This window comes from Camelina sativa, chromosome 10 (genome assembly GCF_000633955.1).
Source record: "Camelina sativa cultivar DH55 chromosome 10, Cs, whole genome shotgun sequence".
Classification (NCBI taxonomy): Eukaryota; Viridiplantae; Streptophyta; class Magnoliopsida; order Brassicales; family Brassicaceae; genus Camelina; species Camelina sativa.
Genome location: NC_025694.1, coordinates 7,359,607 through 7,380,536, shown reverse-complemented (window position 1 = coordinate 7,380,536; position 20,930 = coordinate 7,359,607). Strand labels below are relative to the sequence as shown.

The 20,930-nt window shown below is 33.7% G+C and overlaps 5 protein-coding genes and 1 pseudogene across 6 annotated transcripts in view; 4 read left to right on the top strand and 2 right to left on the bottom strand.

The window, feature by feature from the left end:
• LOC104720123 (ATP-dependent Clp protease ATP-binding subunit CLPT1, chloroplastic-like) overlaps positions 1 to 744 on the top strand; it is a 3,314-nt gene extending 2,570 nt beyond the window's left edge. Inside the window, exons 4-6 of the mRNA XM_019230678.1 lie at positions 3 to 76; positions 167 to 294; positions 377 to 744. Of these exons, the coding sequence (XP_019086223.1) occupies positions 3 to 76; positions 167 to 294; positions 377 to 421 (247 nt within the window). The 3' untranslated portion in view covers positions 422 to 744. The remainder of the gene's footprint in view (positions 1 to 2; positions 77 to 166; positions 295 to 376) is intronic.
• Positions 3,166 to 3,799, bottom strand: LOC104717729 (zinc finger A20 and AN1 domain-containing stress-associated protein 10-like). The gene has a single exon (XM_010435346.2). The coding sequence runs from the start codon at positions 3,627 to 3,629 to the stop codon at positions 3,243 to 3,245; it is 387 nt and encodes a 128-aa protein (XP_010433648.1). The 5' UTR covers positions 3,630 to 3,799; the 3' UTR covers positions 3,166 to 3,242.
• LOC104717727 (receptor-like serine/threonine-protein kinase At4g25390) lies at positions 4,655 to 6,890 on the top strand. The gene has a single exon (XM_010435345.2). It carries the CDS (start codon positions 4,813 to 4,815, stop codon positions 6,703 to 6,705), a length of 1,893 nt encoding a protein of 630 aa, XP_010433647.1. The 5' UTR covers positions 4,655 to 4,812; the 3' UTR covers positions 6,706 to 6,890.
• On the top strand, positions 8,165 to 9,162 carry LOC104717726 (annotated as a pseudogene).
• Positions 14,034 to 15,773, top strand: LOC104717725 (transcription factor bHLH126-like). Of its 2 annotated transcripts, none has more exons than XM_010435342.2 (4): positions 14,034 to 14,413; positions 14,566 to 14,925; positions 15,019 to 15,092; positions 15,471 to 15,773. In XM_010435342.2, exons 1-4 carry the CDS (start codon positions 14,189 to 14,191, stop codon positions 15,490 to 15,492), a joined length of 681 nt encoding a protein of 226 aa, XP_010433644.1. In that variant the 5' UTR covers positions 14,034 to 14,188; the 3' UTR covers positions 15,493 to 15,773. The 2 variants fall into 2 exon arrangements, with proteins under 2 accessions (XP_010433644.1, XP_010433646.1); XM_010435344.2 differs by having other exon boundaries at positions 14,035 to 14,413; positions 15,019 to 15,139.
• Positions 19,700 to 20,915, bottom strand: LOC104720122 (gibberellin 20 oxidase 1-like). The gene is made up of 3 exons (XM_010438084.2): positions 20,660 to 20,915; positions 20,157 to 20,478; positions 19,700 to 20,045 (listed from the first exon to the last, which is right to left on the bottom strand). The coding sequence occupies exons 1-3, from the start codon at positions 20,875 to 20,877 to the stop codon at positions 19,782 to 19,784; spliced, it is 804 nt and encodes a 267-aa protein (XP_010436386.1). The 5' UTR covers positions 20,878 to 20,915; the 3' UTR covers positions 19,700 to 19,781.

The following is a 20,930-nucleotide window of genomic DNA, read 5'->3' as shown; positions in this document are numbered from 1 at the left end:
AGCCCAGAGCATCCTCCTCTAACTGAGCCAGCTCAAAAGGCCATTGCCTGGGCCATTGATGAGAAGAATAAATCTGGTGTGCATAAACAACACCTTAATATTTGTCTGATCCTCGTTGTTTCCCATCCATTATATTGTATATCTAACTGAAACTGTTTGTTCGTAGCTGTGGATGGTGAATTAACCACGGCATACTTGCTTCTGGGGATTTGGTCTCAAAAGGATTCAGCAGCCCGCCAGATTTTGGAGAAGCTCGGGTTCAACGAAGATAAAGCCAAAGAAGTTGAGAAATCGGTAAGTTTCAAAACCCTTGAATCCAACAGGATAGAAAAGCTTTCTCAAAGTCACAACTGTTCGAGTGTTTTGTTGGCTGCAGATGAATGAAGATGTCGATTTGAGCTTCAAGAAACAAGGTCAATAGTGATGAGGTTTATTATATCAATCAGCAAATATTCTGTAACTGTATATGGAGTAGCAAAAGCAACTCTTTGATTAAAGACTCGGCAAAAGACCACTCTCTAGAAGGAATCACTTTTATCGAGCTAAGACATTTTGCAGGCCTTCTTTAGCATCAACTTTCAATACTTGTTTGTGGTTAGTTTCATTTAGCTTTTTTTGTATTATCACAATATACAAACTCTGGAATAGTGCTTTGATTCTCGGATGGGTTTATGTTACTAAAAGGGATCAACATGCAGAATTCCACATCTGTCGAGTGATGATTGACTCCTTGTTGTCTTTCTATTTATGCTGTGCATTCTGTTTTTTCTTGAGCTGAACTGAAATTAAATTATAAGTTGTATTTGTTTATTAATTTCTTTTGTTCTGTCTAGTATTTAAGATTGTATAATTAAGATTGTATAATTGTCTTTGATTGTTAATTTTGGGATTTAACATGCGGTATACCACAAGACAATAAATTATTACATAATATTAATTTAATCAACTTAATAAGATACTAGATATTCACCCGCGGTAGACCGCGAAGCTATTTTTTAATAAAAAATAAAATGCTATTTGTTTAGTAGATTAACTATATTAATAACTGATATTTAATTTGTATTTTTTAAAATGTACAACCTTACAAATACAAATATATATTAGTTAGTGTAGAAAGTATTTTGTTTGAGGTTTATTGTTTTATATTATAGGAACTATAACATACAATTAAATATTGTGTGTTTATAGAATCAATTCATATTTTTTTGTCAAATTAGAAATTAAATATTAATAAAATTAATTATAAATTAATACTTAATGTTAAAGGGAGTGATTCCTATTGTTTTGGAAATTTTATTAGGATGATAAATCTTGTTTTGCAAAATCAAAACTTACTATTAATTACTTAAATGAAAAACAAATTAAATAATTAATGTCAATGGCATGCTTGTAAATAGGTATGAATTTCAAAATTTATTTGTTAAATGTTTCCAAAAATGTATATATAGATGTCTATTATTCTAATATTAATAGTTAACCAAATAATGAAATTATGTTTTACCTGTATAGCACATAGTTAATGATATTTTAATTTTTTTAAAGTCTAATTTTTTTTAAGATAAAGAACTAGAGTAAACAAAATAAAAATTTATAAATTTGAATTAAAGTATGACTCTGAACCATTGCCTTATATTTCCAAGCAATGTGGGACGTTGTATACACATTTTTTTAATTTATCGATTGAGTAATATATGTCAGTTTAAAAATTTTAAATCACATCATATGGAGAGAAAATTACAAGTATTATTATTAAGTAAATGTATTATATAATAATTTAAATATAACATCAAATGGAATTAAGTGGTTTCTATAGCAGTCATTGTTATTCCTCTCATCATTCTTCTGAACTCAACCTTATTCCGTGAAGAAGAAACAAACAGATAACCTTATTCGTCTAAGCTCAAAAGGTCATGATATACATGGAGCGCATTTTAAATTGGTCAAGAGGTTAATTTTGATGGTCGGGGAGAGCTATCACTTACAATGGGGAGAATTGGAGGCTAGGAAGCTCAAGTATCCAGGACAGGAGGGACCGAAGGCATTCTCATTGGTCAATTTAGTTGAAGGCCAGGAAGCTCAAGCTCAAGTATCCTCCTCTAACTGCAATGGCCAGGGGCATTGATGAGAAGAAAAAACTGGTGTGCATATACAACACACTCTTTAATATTTTTTTCGATCCTTGTTTCTCATCCATTATAGCAGATTAATGAAGATGCAGATTTGAGCTTCAAGAAAAAAGGTCACTAGCTGATGAGTTTTATATCAATCAGCGAAGTTTATGTATGATTATTGACACTCTGTTATCTTAGGCTGAAGTTTTCCTGTTAACTAAAAACTGTTTTAGCTGCCACGCGTGTTATCTCTTCGATTTTTGTATTTCAAATAGTATTATTATTGCTTTTAGAGCATCATCATAGGAGAACAGTTTTAGGTGTTTTTAAAGTAAAAATATTATGAAAATAATGTAATATCACTAGTTTAGATCTTTTGTTAAGAAATTAGTTATTGGGAGAAAATGTTTAAGATCATAAGATTTAATAATATAATATTCTTAAACATATTACAATTATAAAAACTTATAAATTAATATTTAAATTGCATATTTATATAAAAGCAATTGTATACTTATAAATTAATATAATATTCTTAAACATATTACAATTATAAAAACTTATAAATTAATATTTAAATTGCATACTTATATAAAAGCAATTATATACTTATAAATTAATATAATATTTTAAACATATTACAATTATAAAAACTTATAAATTAACATTTAAATTGCATACTTATTTAAATTGCATACTTATATAAATGAAATATTTTCTTTTTTTTTTCCAAAAAATCTCGCCCAATCACGTGAAGCCACGTCGAATAAGAACTGGACTTAAATGAGTTCTTATTTAAGATCAAAAAAATAGTTCTAAGCCCACTATTCATTATTTTTCTAATTTTTTTTTGCTTAGAGTGTAACACCAAGGTGACACCAAGGGTGTTCTCCCTATAAATGATGGCCTTATCGATCGGAAGACCATGCAACGTCCTATCATAGTTTTAGTCTATGCCCTAAATTTTTATTTGACCTTTTAAATTTTTAAAATTGGCTTCCTCGTGTTTGGATCTCTCTGCGTCTTTTTAGCTAAAACTATTATTCGTAAAAAAGAATTAAAACAACATCAAAATCATAGCCAATGAATCAAAAGATCCACGACTTTTTTTTAACTCTGTAGAAAATAACACTAAAACCTTTGCAACTTGTCAGCTGTGCTCAAAGGCAACTGTGTGGCCAAGGCGACCCGTCCAGATTGTTTGTAATCAAAGGGACAAGAATGCTCCTCCGGATACCGATGTGACCCGCAAAACATGTGTCCGCATCTGCACTTGAATCCCAACACTCCGACCTTCCTCTTACATATACCACACCTTCGTTTTCCGACCGGTTCTTCTGCAGCGACGGGACTACTCGTAGGAGGAGTCTCTAGTTCGAATCTTAAAGGCGCGGCGGCCGACTGTTCGAGAACACTCTGTTTGTAACAGAGAGAGCATAGATTGTTTTTCTCTCGGTTGCCGTAGTATCCACAGCCTCCGGCGCATAACAATGCTTCTGTTTCGTTCGCAGTCATCATCTTTTTAAAACTCTTCCTTCTTCTTCTTCAACGTCTTGCCGCTAGCTAGTTGTTTATTATGAGAGACGATTCAGAGATTTGGTTTGTGTGTGTGTGTTATCTTAAATTTTTATATATAGATGAAGGTTATTGTTTCTACATTATTCTGGAATTGTCTAGTGCAATTAAGTTTCCTTTTTGTACTAACGTTTTCTTGTTTTAAATTCGTGATTTATATCCCTTTCCTTTTATAAAAAGGGATAAGTTACATTAGAAAACGTTTTGGTGATATTTCATAATAAGGAAATTCCAAAGACGTGTTTTATCTTCAAATAAGTTAGTCATAAAATTCCAATAAAGACAAATGTTGACCACTGAATCTGAATGTAATCTAGACAGCAGCAGCTTCGTGGTAGTTTCTTTCTAAGAAGAAGAAGTCGGTCCGTTTTATCAAATACAATAATATACGTTGCGTGCCGTTTTCACTAATGGTGTTAAGTAATTAAGTAAAAAACAAAGTAATACCTGATTAGATTAGACAATTCCACATGGTGATCTTTGATTACATCCACGGCCTTCCCCACTCTACCGCACGTGAATACACACACACACACACACATATGAACGCGTCAATACACCACATACATACACGTTACTAATTAAACTATTTAATGTCTAACAATAAAGCCACGCAAACAACAGTCTAGCATTTAAATCAATCTTTCACGTGTGACTAAACCCGGTTCGGTTTCTCTATCCGGGTTATGTTTTCATCTATGGCTCCCTTCGTCTGAATTTGAAAATTTTGAGTTTCTTTAAAACATTGTAAAGAAATGAAAAAGTAATAAAATGTTGTTTCATTTATTCTTTCTATGTTTCTTGTTTTATATAGAAAAAGAATAACAGGTTTTGGATTTTTGTTTATGTTTGGAACTTTGGATTAGCAGCATCCGGTTTAATATTCGGTTTTTATTAACCAATCAAAATTTACACGTAAACACATGATGTAATGAATTTAATAATAATTAAATCATCAAATTAGATTTAGAAAATTTCCATATTCGCTAAAAAAGCTCAAACCTTTCTGAGCTTTTTCCGATTTAGTCTGAAAAGTGAGAAATTCACAACAACAAAAGCAACGATTTTTATCAGTTTTGTCCTCTGCTCTGTTTTATGGTTCAGCTTTGGTTTACTTTAAATCCCTATGCCGTCACGTTCATTCTTGGCGCCGACTCCGGCTCCAGCTCCGGCGGCTCTATCCACATCGCAGGATAAGACAACTCGAATATTATCCGGAGCCGGCGCCGGTTTCTCTATCTTCATAGCTCTCTCCGTCTGTTTCTGCAAGTTCAGCCGGAAACGTTCATCATCATCACCTCCGCCGGCGGAAAACGTTTCCTCTTCCACTCGGAAACCGCCGCCACGTGAGTTTTCCTATTCGGCTCTCCGTCGCGCAACCGGCTCTTTCTCGCCGGCGAATAAGCTAGGTCAAGGCGGATTCGGCGTTGTTTTCCGAGGAACTATCTCCGGCGGCGAGAATGTAGCCGTCAAGGTAATGGATTCAGGATCTCTCCAAGGAGAAGGCGAGTTTCAGAACGAGTTGTTCTTCGCCTCCAAGCTTGACTCGCCTCACGTTGTCCCTGTCCTGGGCTTCTCACACGATCGAAAACGACGACGTTTGCTTCTTGTGTACAAGCTCATGGCCAATGGTAATCTCCAGGACGCTCTGCTTCACCGGAGATGCCCTGAGCTTATGGATTGGAATCTGAGGTTTCTGGTTGCTGTTAACATTGCGGAAGGGATTGAGCATCTTCATAGCCTTGAACCACCTGTTATTCATGGTGATATTAAGCCTAGCAATGTTTTGTTAGATCATCTCTTCTCCGCCAAGATCGCTGATTTTGGTTTGGCTAGGTTGAAACCAGAGCAGGTTGAGATCAGTGTAGCGCCGGAGCGTGATGGTGATGGGTCTATGGTTGAAGAAGTGGAGAGTGTTGTAACTACTGTGACTGGTTTTGAAGATTTTAACTTTGGGTTGGTTGATCAGTCGCCGGAAAGTGTTGTTGCTAAGGTTCCAGGGTCGGTGAGTGGTTCGCCTGAGACGACTGTTTCTCCTGAAATGGGGGAGAAAACAGATGAGGATGGTGGTGGTAGTGTTGTGATAAAGAAAGGTAAAGAGGTTGAGAGCAAAGAGTGGTGGTGGAAGCAGGAGGGTAATGTTGAAAGAGGGAAAGTGAAAGAGTATGTGATGCAATGGATTGGTTCTGAGGTTAAGAAGGAGAGACCTAGCAGTATGGATTGGATTGAGGCGTCAAGTAAGAAACTTGAGAAGAAGACTAGCAAGAGACTTGATTGGTGGCTTTCACTGGAGGAAGAGGATGAGAAGAAGAAGAAGACAAAGAAGAAGCGGAGGATGGTTAGAGAGTGGTGGAAAGATGAGTATCGTAGAGAACTCTCTAAGAAGAAGAAGAAGAAGCAGAATACGTTGGAATCTGAATTTTGTAGTGATGATGGGAGTAGTAGTGTGAGTCAATGGAGGCGTGGTAGTGGTAGTAGCATAGATTGGTGGTTAGATGGGTTAAGTGGTGAAAGGTGGTCGAGAGGACGAGGAAATAGCCATGACTCGGTGAGCGGTGAGATGGCAAAGAGCTGCGGAGTTAGTAGCACGCCGAGCATGAGAGGAACCGTGTGTTATGCAGCGCCTGAGTACTGTAACTTAGATAACAACGTGTCTGAGAAATGTGATGTTTATAGCTATGGTGTTCTGTTGTTGGTTCTGATTTCCGGGAGGCGTCCGTTGGAGATGACCGGATCCGCTAGTGAGATCCAACGGGCAAACCTCATGTCTTGGGCGAGGAAGCTGGCGAGAAGAGGGAAACTTGTTGATCTTGTGGACCAAAAGTTGCAAAATTTGGATCAAGAACAAGCAGTGTTGTGCATAAAGGTTGCCTTGCTTTGTCTGCAAAGATTCCCGGTTTCACGACCGTCGATGAAAGAGGTTGTGGGGATGCTTAAAGGAGAAGTAAGTTTGCCGGAGTTGCCTACTGAGTTCTCACCATCGCCACCTTTGAAAACGACGAGGAAGCAGCACCGTTGATTAACTTAGGAATCACTTTGGTGACTGTTTAAATGTGTTGATGAGTGTACACGGTTAGTTTTAGGAACTTTGATTTTAAGTTAACAATACTTTCCAACTTCTGCCAAGTTAAGTAGTCTGTTTTTTTTCTTCATCATGCTCATTGACATTGATTGATTCATAGTTATCTAATTTTGTTAACGTCATTTACTTCTTCAAATGGGCTTTCTCCGGGATAGGATTATCAGAGCTGAAAAGGCTAGTAATAAATACTTCTTCCAGCTCCAAAACGTTATCAACAAAATCATTAAAGGTCACCAAGGATTACCGTTTACACAATTTCTATGGGCCCAAGAGTACTAAAGAGTCTATACCAAATTGGGTCACGTGAGGAGCCGACTGTTTGTGTTTGATATATCCATGTACATGGCCCATACTGAGCCATCTTCATTTTTATTGTTTTTTAAACCATCAAGATTTCTTGATATTTTCTTCTATATTCCTATTTATTTTAATTTGATTGGGTGAATCCAAAATTTGGGACAGCTTGGCTCATGAATACTAAGATATATATGCTTTTTACATGTATCAGATTCATTTGGAAGTTGAAACTCAATTAAAAAAAACTTGCATACATATATTGATTATACTACTCGTAGTAGGATATTTATAATCCTTTTAGGATTAAGAAGTCTTCCCTAACTTGTCCAGTTGTCCCAAAAGAAAATTAATATTCTGGATAATTTTCTTATTGTTATTGTTTAGAAAACAAAACTAAAAATAGTAATTTTACTATGCATCAGTACATTAGAAGAAAAAAGTAACAACTTCAACTAAGATAAAAATGTAACGGCGTTATATCAATCATAGACTGATAGACATAATAGTAATGTATGTTTTGGGTTTTATTTCACTTTTTTTTTTTCATTCATTTGCAATTACAGTTGAGAAATACTAGAAACAATTAATGAACAATATCATTTTGTTTTAGCATCGCCAAAAAAACAAATAGCTAGTTAATAAATTCTTATCAAATAGCTACTACTTTATATTATGTCACTCCATAATTTAAAGTGATCTCTTCAAATACTTTTGGGAACACGGTCCAGCATATGGCCTCAGCGGCCTATACTAGATTTATAAATAAATACTATATGGTATTGGTTACCTATGTCAGATAATAATTGATAGCAGATCGTACAATTGATATGTATAGTTGTACTATATTATAAGAAATTAAAGTATAGTAAGAAATGGAATGTTGAAGGGAACCTATAGGCATCGATTAAAGAGAAAAGAAGTAAATAATGAAGCAGAAAGACGTCATTGCTTACCCCTTTCAAAACTATCTTTACATCTTTATCTGATACGTCTACCAACTAACGTATTTTCCCCCTTATTTAAATATTATAAACCAAAACCCTTTTACTATCTTTGTTCCGATTTCGCTATTATTCAACTTTATAACAAATCCCTGACTAGACCTGATCCCAGAGCACAAGATAGATTCTCTTGTCTCACATCATCATCATCATCATCATCATCATCATCATAATGTATCATTATCATTACGAGAAACATCTTTGTAAATAATAACTAAAATAAAGACAAGTAGAGGTATTCAATGAACGATCTTCCGGAGAAGAGAAGAAGACCTAGTAAAAAGCTGAGAGTTAGTAGTGATCAAAACATGAAGAAGATAGTACACAAAGAAATTGAGAAACAAAGGAGACTAGAAATGGCTTCTCTTTACGCATCTCTCCGCTCTCTTCTCCCTCTTGAGTTCATCCAGGTCAAAAAACCTAATTTTATTCTTGCTTTTGATTCTTCACTCTACAGATCTACAAAATTAGTATCTGAAAACATACTTTGTGGCTTCGTTGGAGCTGTTCTTTGTCAAAAAAGATTCACTAGAGCTTTAACACTCCAATATCCTAAAATTAACCTGTGTTTCTCGTTTTCTTGATTTGGTTCTGTAGGGAAAGCGTTCGACGTCAGATCAAGTGAACGGAGCAGTGAATTACATAAAGTATTTGCAGAGGAATGTCAAGGACATGAGTTCAAAACGAGATGACCTCATGTTACTGTCTGGACGAAGCTTTGGGAGTTGTAATGAACAAGGCTGGAATGTGATTTCGAAATGTCGTGATTCGTCCGTGTTTGGTAGGCCTAGAAATCGTGTTTAGCGTTCTCCAAACGCCAAGTGCTTCGTGAACGCGGTCTCTGCGTTCTTGGCTGTATCTCCTCCAATGTAGATGATAGACTCATTCACGCTTTACAGTCTGAGGTACAATATCTCGAGCTAAGTAACTTTGCAGCAACAGAAACATACACTAGCTAATTAGTAAATGTAAGAATATAAATTTATATTGAGCTTAATATGTGAAGTTATTTTGCATTAATGTTTGCAGGTCAACGTACGATCTGGCTTTAATCGACTTAGCAGACCTTAAGGTTGCACTTACCCTAATGAAGTAAACGGTCTTGCAGTAAAAAAAACCATGTAAATATAGATGGTTTCTTAGTATTACTTGTCCTATGTATTTCTCTACTTTTAAAGAATTTGAGAGTAAGAAAATATTCACCCTATAGTATACTATGATTAGTCTATAAGAGAACATTCTTATCTTACGTACAGGAAAAGGTACGCTGTCGAATTAAGATATAAGAGATTAATCGTGGACTTTGATAAGTATGCATAGAATTATGTTATAACTTTAAACAGGATAAGTCTTATTGGAAATATGTTATTACTGCTGCTTTGAGTACGTAGCATTACAACTAAATGACAATAGTATTTCGAACCAAAATTCAAAATAAATATAAGCCTTCCAAAAAAAAAAAAAAATGCATATATATAATTAGGGTTCGAACAATCAAAAGTTTGGTGTTCCGGTAAAAGATGAAATTCCTTTCCCCCGGAAAGTTGCGCTAGTAAACGGGAGTGTGAACTGATCGAGTTTATAATTGTTTACCCAAATTATTTATATGCAGAGAGTCTATTCAAAACATAGAAAGAAAATAATAATAATAATAATAATAATAATAATAATAATAATAATAATAATAATAATAATAATAATAGGGAACTGATCATATTAATATTATTATATGTCGTTATATATATATATATTAAATCTAGAACTGTTGACTTTTCTTTTAGACTTTGGTAAACAATTTCAGCTAAAATGAGTGATCAACTTTGTTCAGCCTTTGAGGTTTGGTCGGAATTAGCTAAGTAGGGTCTAGCTATTTTGTTACACATGGCGAAGTGAAAACTGTTTTGGTGTTTCTGTTTTCTTTTGAAAACTCACTCACAATTGTCTACTGAATTATATAGATAGTTTTGTAATATATTAGAAATCAATTATTGCATATATGTATAGCTTGATCGAAGTTTTCTTTTGTTAACTCAGAAAGTAAAGATATGTTAAGGGGTCCGAAACTAATCTTTATGGGGGAAGGATATCCCACGGATAGAGTTTTCCAGGTATGCAAATGGGCCGAAAGCAATGAGCTCATACCCATATGGTCGAATGGATAAAGCTGAGTAATTCTGCGCTTGAGAAGAATCGATCTCTGGTCTAGACCAACATGACGACTCTTACACCAAGACTACAACCACTAGCTTACCACCTCGTGGTTCAGATAGCCTAAGTTTGGAGTTATTCTTTATATATATATTTCTATATTATTTTTGTGAACCCACACGGGTTTTTTTCCAAACATTTATATAATTTAGAATTTATCAAAGCTATATGGTATATTTCTATTTTTTAAATTGTGTCATTTAAAAAAAATTATAATCCTCTGTCGATATAATGTCTAGAAATATTGTAATATTTTTTTCTTCCCAACAACAACAATCCATTACGAAGTAACTATTTAAAAGCATACAATCATTTAAAAGAGGGATATATAGTTGTATTTACACCACATCATTAAGGTACTTTAACTTCAAACACCATATTTTATTTCATCCGAAAAAACTTACAAACCAACGAGAAAAATAAAAAGAAATAATTGGATTGTTACTGTACAAATTGCGGCTTGTGTTTGCAACCGTCCAATATAAAAAAAAGTCTAAAGAGATGGTCTCTAGTTTACACTTTACAGTGTACTCAATATTCCTACAATCCATTTGTGTATGATTCCGAATACTTTAACTTTGCGTAATCCTTAATTTCTGACAACCATCGATTTGACGGTTTTGGGTCATACATAATTAACAACGTGCTTGTAATTTTTAAATTTTATAAGATTAAGACTGCTTGCATCTTATACTTTTTTGGGAGCTAGGGGAAATGAATCCACGTCGCAGATCACATTACCAATTTGACCACCTGCACTAGTTTTAAAAATGTTCGAACTGTATTCTCAAAAACATAAATATTGCATTTTTAACCTTAACAGTAATAATGCTAGAGCATGCAAGAGAAGAGAGTCGTGTACCCGGACAATTTAGAAAAAGTACACACGCATCTCTAAACAACGAATTGGGTCAAACATCCAAAAAGATTAGTAAACTAAAAAATCCAAATAAATAAAAATATAGTGGACTCTCTCAATATACACGTATAGAGAGAGATATTTAAAGGTAACAGAGGATTCGTGACAGAGAAGAAGGATTTGTTTTGCCTTGAAAGGATAACCTTTACCAAAAGGCTTATATTAAAACAAATAATGGAAACTGTGGAAGGATGTCATCGTCGGATTGCATATTATTATATTGAATTAGTGTATCTTCTTAAATAAGAACAGTATATCTATGATACGCAAATGGATATGGGACGTTTTTAATAAAAACATGTGAAAAAGACTAGTTGCAGTGTGAGCAGGTGCTCTAATAAAAAGTACGGAGCCCACATCCGACCATATCACAACATCATCAACGGCTGTGATTTGATGATTTGGTTTTCATGTATCCCAGTCTTAGGACACGGTTGGGGCTTTTTACGTCCACATATGTCTAATATATAGTTTAATATTCTCCAGTTCCTCCTCCTCCGGCCAGTCGTATGAGAACTTATACATAATAGAGAAAATCTGCATTGTGACGTTTTTTTTTTTTTAATATAGCAACAGTTTGCGTTTTGCTCACTTTTTCTATGTGTATTTGTCGGTTTGACATTCAGAAATGTACTGTACTTTTGTTTTTTACTTTCTATAACTGTTGTTTTCATGGTAAGAGATTTGCATAAAAGGAAAATTTGCTTAATTCTTTTTGTTAAAGAATATTTGCTTGGATGTTGCGGCAAAAGCTGTTTGGAGAAAGTATTAAAACAATTTTAATGAACCACCGATTTATTTTATGTTTTTGCAAGCTACTAAATTTTTTTGTTTGTAATGATAGTAGATATATTTTAAGAGTCATAATAAAAAAAAATCACTAAAAGTTGTTATTTAGTAAAATATATTAAGAAGTTAATTAAATACTAATATTGTTTGAGATTTTGAACAAGAAATAAAAAGAAGACTAAAAAAAATTATCACCTTGTTGTGATAAAATTGTTATGTCTTATTCTTTTATTGTTACTAGGTTTTAAACCCACGCTAAGCGTAGGTATATTTGATATATTTTGATGAAAAATATATATGATTGATGATGATAATAAAATATTATCTTATAAAAAATTTAAATTAATATTAAGGAAAAAGTTAAATTTCAGATACACAATTTTGTTAAATATAAAAATCAGTTTTGTTATAAAATCAAATCTGATAACAAAAAAATTATGAACTTAACTCGACATCCAGGCGAGACGAATTAAACTGATGACCTCAGATATCCTAAACCATTTCTTTGACCACCAGAAAAACAAAACAATTTTATCATTATGAATTTAACTCGTTTTCATATTTAATTGATCGCTACCACCTATGTTTTTGTGTGTTTTTATTCAATGTTTTCTTATTCTTCATATTATTTCTTGTCATTTCTATTGTCAAATTTCGTGGTAATCGTCATCATTACTTTTACCGTCCGGTTCTTCGCTATACTCTTTTTCTTCTTCATCCTCGCCAACTTCTTCACTTTCTTCCACTAAAAAACCTTTTTTAGACTATCACACAACTTGTTAATCCATCAAACTCCAAGAACAAAATCATTTCTTTTCTCGTAAAAATAAAAAATAAGATAAAAAATAAAAAATTAATGAAAAATATCAACTTATCTATAAAATCATACACAAAAATATGTTTTAAAGCTCATAAGAAATAAAAAGCACAAACGTAAATAAATAAGATAATTTATGTTTTACATAAATATTTATAATATTTTAAACTTTTAAAAGGTTTCGAAATATAAATTTTGAATCTTTTAAAAAGTTTCAATATTTCTAATATTTTAAACTTTTAAAATTTAAAAATTATAATATTTAAAAACTTTTTAAAATCTAAGAACTTTTAAAAGTTTCAATATTTATAATATTAAAACTTTTAAAATTTTTAAATATTATAATTTTTTTTTTTTTCAAACTTTTTAAAGTTTTAATTTGATCAAATAAAAAACCGGATCAAACCGAATATACTTTTGAACTTGGACGCCTGATAAATCAAGCTTTCCTGCTCATTCGTTGTTGGAAGTATATTAATCTTATTTATACTGGTTCTGAACCATTGTCTAAAAATTTTCTAGCCGATGTGGGATATTGTGCATAGTTCTTTTATTTTCATAAATTTAAAATTTTCCTTTTTCAAAAAAATTCTGGAAATTTAAAAAATGTGAATGAATGATATGTCAAATCTTGATTGGTTGTTTAAAATAATTCTTAATATAGAAAATTCTGGAAATTTTAAAAAATGTTAAATAGTGAAGTGTCTAATCACAATTGAAGGTTTAAAATCCTATGTGGATGCTTTTAGGAGCTTATAGCTTCTACTTTTTATTAGTATATATTTTCTTTTAAAATGTGTATATATTTTCACTAGTTTCTATAAATTTTTACATTAAAATTAGTGGTATATTCCGTTAATATATAAAATTAGTGGTATTAAAATTAGTGGTATAAGGTTTTTTTTGTTAATCTATATAATTGTAGTCTAGTGGTTTTGTATTATTCCGTTAATATAAAAAGAAAACTATTACTTATTATATTTTTGTTTTCAGAAGGAATGACTTTTTTACAGAGATGGTAGACCATACACCACCAATGGCCGGTAAAACTCTTTACCATTTAAATCTAATTTAAATGTTTTGGCCAAGGGACTCAAGCCCGAGACTCATCCTATTAAATATTAATTAAAGAAAACAACAACTGATAAATATTTCGATTTTTGTTTTTCTTTTGTTTTTAACAAAAAAGAGTAATTCCAGAACCTGCATTATTTGGTCCTCCTAATTTATTTAATATTATAATTAATGGTCCTCCCTCTCACCCAAGGAGACATAGAGAACCATTTGGTTCTTTAAGGCATCCTTCAACAAAAGAAATAAAATTATCACAGGACAGAACCAGAAAATTCTAAGAAGATCTGACATTGCAAAACCTCAAAGTGTCAAACTATGGATCCTTATCAGAATCCTAATCCGAAAGGGTACCAGAGACAAAGACCGTTTAGCTCAGCCGGCAAGGGCGGCAGCAGCGGCGACTCCGGTATGCCCCATGAAACAGATGACAATAAGAAGCAGAAGAAGCTTCTCCACCGCGACATCGAACGCCAAAGAAGACAAGAAATGGCTACACTCTTCGCTGCTCTTCGCACTCACCTACCTCTCCAATACATCAAGGTTCATATATATCCTTATTCACTTCTTATTTTCGCTCAAATTTTATTTATTTTTCTTTGTATGTATTTGTTGTTCGAACGAGAAACCAAGATTTGGCTGCTAGGGTTTGTGAACATGCCTTTTTGTATTTGATTTAATTTTATTATTTGTAGGGGAAAAGAGCTGTTTCGGATCATGTAAACGGAGCGGTGAATTTCATTAAGGACACGGAAACACGGATTAAAGAACTCAGAGCAAGAAGAGATGAGCTAAGTAAAGAAACGGGTCAGAAATATCAATCGAATCCGGATCCAGCAAGAACTGAATCTGATTTGCCTAAATCGGATCCGGCGACTGTGATGGTGCAACCACACGTGAGCGGCTTAGAAGTGGTGGTGAGCAGCAACTCCTCAGGTCCCGAAGCTTTGCTCCTCTCAAGAGTGCTTGAGACACTTCAAGAGAAAGGGCTTGAAGTCGTCAGCTCTCTCACGACAAGAGTCAATGAGAGGCTCATGCACACTATTCAAGTTGAGGTGTGGTTACAACTACATGCCATGTCAATTGAAGTTAATTTAGGGTTTCATTTTATATGTATAACTATACACTATACTCATTACTCAACACAGGTTAATAGTTTCGGATGCGTCGACTTAGCTTGGTTGCAGGAGAAGCTAGTTGAGGATTTGATAGTTTCAACAGGGTACTGATCTGAAACCTAGCATTCGTAGTCCTAAAGACCTTCATATCGTATGATCTCTTTTACCCGAGCTCTTTGTTTCATTGTAGCACGGTGTGTGAACTTTCCTTAATTAGAAACTATCATTACCAAAATATTTTTTCCCTTTTCGATTTAGTATTGAAGCTTGTTAGTTGATATAAAACAATATTCTTTGTACATATCATATGTTCGTTGCTCCAATTATTATTCTCTTATAAAAGATTTTCTAATGTTTCTAGTTCGTCAGTGGAATATAAGTATATAACTAAAGATATGCAATGTTGGATATGGACCATATGGTGTATATTTTGGTTTATGCATTTTATTCTAATTAACTATCTCACAATATGCTAAATGCAGAAAATATCTAAAGTCTTTTTGAAGTTTCATCTTGAGAGCAAGGAAGGTAGGTTCATTTGTGGGTTGAGGTGTAGCTTTGGTTTAAACAAGTTCAAGTGCTTACTATGCTGTTATATTTCAAACGGATTTAATGGGTGGGTCAAAACTTCACCATCATTCACCGCCACGCAGTAAAAGACCATGGGTGTGATGTTTTCAGTAGACCATTTTTTGTCACAAGCAAGCCATTTCTTGTTTCCCTTGTAAAATTTTTTCTCATTCCGTTGTTATTATGTTTAATTTCTCTTGTGCTTTGATTTAGTATGGAATTAAAATCAAGTTTTAACCAACGTATATGCATATCCATAAATCATTAAGAGTATGGAAGGGAACTAGGAAAGGGCAGAGCAAAATAAAGGCCAATATGCCTAGTTTTATGGTAAAGGCTTAACCGGATAAGTATGAAGAAGTTGGCTAAGTGGAACCATATCTTTTGGGTGGTCAAATTCTGCAAGGTTGTTTTTAACCTAGCTACTGATACCTGTTCGCTATTAATCCCACCTTCGTCTCTTCGATATTTTATGTGAATTGTTTGCATATAACTGCAAAAAAATTGAGAAGGAACACAACTGTTCTAATTTCTGCGACGACAGACAGAGTTATTAAAGAGAGATACTATGATGTAATAATACTAACTACGAGGGAATCCCATCGTTTGGGCAATTCGAAAGTGGATAAAATTTCCAAAATAAACTAACATAGAGTAAAACTAACCACACAATAAAGATATACAGTATATGTTTTGAGTGTAAGTTGATAACCTAAGTCCCTGACACAGACATAGATACAAATGACATCACCAATTTGAAAATTTCAAATGACTATATAAGCAAGTAACAGATACACATGTAAATCCATAATAATAAAGCCTCACATCATCAAGACATAGCAAATGTGAAACTCCTGTCAAAATTATAAGCTGGGGATTATGATGATCAGGATGCTTTTTCGGACAAACTAAGAAAGAAGCCTTTTAAAAGCCTGATTTAATTCAATGCATAGAACCACCTTACTATTATATTATTGACGTTACTTTATTATTCATATATTAGCTTTAACATATTCTTCTTTTTTTTGTTAAGATACTTTAGAAGATTATCTATTATTCAACTGCAAAATCGTATTTTCTTTTGTAATTCACGATAAGACACAGTATTATACATATCCCCAAAATCTTGTTTTCTTTTGCCTCGTATTTTCCTACGTACACCCATAAAGCCATGAGCATATGAACAGAATCAAATGTTATTTTAATACTAAGAACTCATTATTTTAGATCAAATTATGTTCCACTTTGATTAATACAAATTTACCAAAGCGTCGATACGTCAGTTGGTAAAGACTCTCTCACAAAGTCTAGAGGTCACCGGTTCGAAAGATGACGCTTGAGAAGAGACCATATAAAATACTCTGATCTTTGATTTGAAGAGATATACGGACTTAGACCCAGAACCTCTTAGTAATTAAAAAAAAGTCTCACGAACTTAACGCGAGTAGTTGTAGATGTTTTTAGCACTTACTAATAAAGAGATACGCATGATGAGTGGTTGTGATCCCCCTAATATTCGTTTGATATCTTTAGTTATATCATCATTGGTAATTAAATTAATTATCAACTAGGAGTCCTATTTTAATTTAAATTTGTGGCTATTAAAAAAAAAGGTACTAATTATTAACTTTGAGATGCCTTCAACAAATCTCTGATCATCAAATCGGATTGTGTTCCAATATAAAGATAGGAATTTCTCTGGGACTTAATAATATTTAAATGCCCTTATTATTTCAACTAGTATCTAGGCAAACTAATAAACATATAAAATATAGAAAATATATAGACATTGAATCCATCTCATATCGATTCAAAATATAAATTACTACATGACTTGAAGAGTTTTGTTGGCATTTTAATGGTTTTCTTGCACTAATGTTTTTAAATGTGAATTACGTAATCCTTTGAAACATTTTATTTTTGAAAAAACCGACAACAAGAAACCATTAAAATAGCATTTTCAGTTAGATCCATAATTTGATCGATGATTTATTAGCCGGATCTAATGGTGAACTACAATAATTACAGAGCACATGAAATAACCTCTAGCTAATATGTTTACATATTTTGTAGCTTTTTTGTAAGTGTTGACCAAAACTTATTTTATTTGTGTGCGTGTCCGTGTGGGGTTTAATCTAGTCCCATATATATGATAGTGACTTTTAGCCAAACATATTCTCATGTACATGATCATGTACTTCTCAGTCAGTTGGTGTCATGTCCGAGACCGAGGGATTCAGAAATGGAATGATCCGATTTTTTTTTTCTTTCCTTCATTTAAGAATGATCCCGCTTGCTTTTTCTTCTTTCTTTTATTTAGGAATTATCAGATTTTTATCTGTGTTTCAATAGTCAATAGATTATCAATTTAAGGACGATTTCCTACCCAGTCAAATATTTTCTGGGTGAGCAGTCGTCATCTATATATATAAGACAAGTACACATGTGAAACATACATACCTAACTAGTTTGCTATTCCGTCTTTTTTAAATTTTCTTGTGTGTGTGATGTAGTTCCTATATATATAATAATTATGTAAATGTTGAGTTGTACGTTATTTTAAATAAAAAAATATTCAAGTTTTTTCATGCTTGTATTTCAATTGCATGTAAATATATAGCCTGAGATAGTGTTAGCATATGTCAGAGAAAAACTAACGCAACAAACTATACTGTATTTTAAGTTTTAAGTAAATCGGAAATTAGAGGCAGGGAGAAGAAAGCATCCAAAATTTGCAAAAGTATTTATGATTTTCAGATGACGCCATGCAAAAGTAAGAAAAAAAAAATTAATTTCTCATATACGTGTAACGGTGTAAGGTTCAAATTTAATAAAACGGACGGATGAGTTTTTTTTATGGGCTATCATATTAAAGTGAAATGATTTACCCATTAGTAGCCCACATATTACCAAGTAACGTCCCCAAAATATGTTGTATTACGTAATGGTTTTACAAAAAACCAAATATAGTTTTGTACGTCAAAGATTTTTATAAGAACTGTTAGGAATCCCTGAAATCTGTTAATAAGTTCATAAGAGTTAAATTTTTTAAAAAAGGGAATCATGCATCATCTACTTTTTAAAATAGACACTTTGTCAATTAAAAGCCCATACCGCATTACCCCATGGAACCTAGATTTCAATCCCCAAAAACTGAACTGTTTAGCCTACGACCACTCGGACATGGATCTTTTACCGGGTTTAGCTAGCCCAAACTCTTAACTCGGCATTGTGAAAATATGATCTTATCAAAACGTACGTGTCCTCACGAGTTCGACATGCAATTCTTGTAGATCCACTATTTTCTACACCAAACCGCAAAAACTTACTGATCTTATCCTGACATATCTTCACGAGTTCCACATGCAATTCACATAAAATTCTCATTAATTAACATAAAACTGTTATTCTCTCCAATGTAGACCAACATATAAAACAAACTTCAAAGTGTAAGACAAGGAGGTGGGGGGACTGGGGAGGGTGATCGCCGGTCAAGAATAAGCAGTCGCCGGCTACAAGTTCATTTTTACTCATGTGACCGGCGATCACCAACCTAGGGTCGCCGCCGGTGACAATTTTTCCTTAGATTTTTTTGATACGAATCTTCTTTTAGGCAGCTTTGATCTATGCATGGTCCTTCAAAACATTATAAATTTAATATTACATATTGTTGAATTGTCATGAATAGTTTTGCACCGAAAAGCTAATTATCAAAACTCTTTCACACCAAATATATGGAAAACCAGACCGTGGGAAGGTTTTCATTAGATGCCATTGATTTAGAGGCCAATATTTTGGATAAATTCGTTGGTTTATTTGCAGCAAGTATATATCCATATCTCAGGTTGAAACCTGCTGTCTGCTGATTACATGTTTTTGTGTACAAAGGGACCACAATTTTCTTTTTCTGCTTCTAACCTATTAAATTCCATGTGTTCATTGTCTTTGTATTAATTCTCCTTAACGCTTCCTCAAACATGCTACTAGTCTACTAAAACAAATGTTCCGATATCTATCTATATATAATATCTTGATGGACTGTTCTCTTCAATTTGATAAATAATGGTGGGTGTGTAGTCATTATGGTAGTAACAGGATCATTTTTTTAAGAAATGAAATGCTAATTAAGGGTGTTATTGCATCTTACCATATACATGAAATCCAAAAAAAAAAAAAAAGATAGTAACTAACAAGACAAGACATAGATATTTGTTTTACATTTATTAGATGGGTTTGTTGGTGAGCCAATCTGAGAAGGCTTGGAGAGTGTTCATGTCTGCTCTATATTGTTTCTGAGTGAACTCAAGGAACATAGCCCATGTGAAGTCAGGGTATTTCCTTGATGTGATGCTGTCCAAAAGCTCTCTTGGTGGCTTCACTACTTTGTCTTTTTTGGGACACAAGAAGAATGCAAGTGATTTCCTCTCGCTCTCGCTGTTCACCACTGCCCGGTGCAAGCAGCTCTTGTATCTATCGTTCGATAGAGCCTACAAAACAAGAAAAAGCCCGGTTTAGTACATGCCGGTACTTAGGCAAAATATATCTAACCAATATGTGTTTTTTTCTTTCTTTCTTTTCTTTCTCATTAGTTGGCTTACCATGAAAGTATCTCCGATATTGACCACAAAGGCTTTGGGATTGGGACGAATAGAGCGCCATTGATTTTCGACAAAGACTTGAAGGCCATCAACATGGTCTTGGTGAAGGATGGTAAGAGAAGTTGGATCACAATGCGGTCCTGTGCCTAATGTAAGATCTGGTTTCTGACATGGAGGGTAGTAATTCAGTCTCATTATCGAATCATTTTCTTCGAAAAACTCTCTAAAATAGTCTCGGTTTACTCCTAAACTTAGCCCCAAAAGCTCCATGATCTTCAGTGACAGAGAACTCATTGCCTCACAATACTCTTGGTACACCTTCCTGCAACCACAAACCAACAATAACATAAGTCAAGTCTTCTAAAGTTATGGTATAGAAGAAACCGGTTATTGGTTTTCTAAAAAACAGAGGAACGGACAAAAGATATGTCAAATGTTTGGGTTTTTTTTTTCTTTTTTCTTTTCTCTATTTTTTTAGTTTATTGCTCTGTTTTAACTTTTACCCAAATGGCTCAAACTCATGTCCCAACGCATCGCTGAAGTAATCTTGAACGGTTTTTGGGTGTGTCTCGCCGTCGCAAAACCGGAAAGAAAGGGTCTCCTTCCATGGAAGCTTGGTGGAGAAGCGTCCCGTGAAACTGCTTGCGTAGCCACAACTCTCGCCGGGTTTTCTCAAAACCCTCTGTTTTTCGGAGAGAGGCATATCGAAGAAGCGGCTCATGCAGACATGAGCGTCTGATATAAGCTCCTCGCTGATGCCGTGATTGACCACGA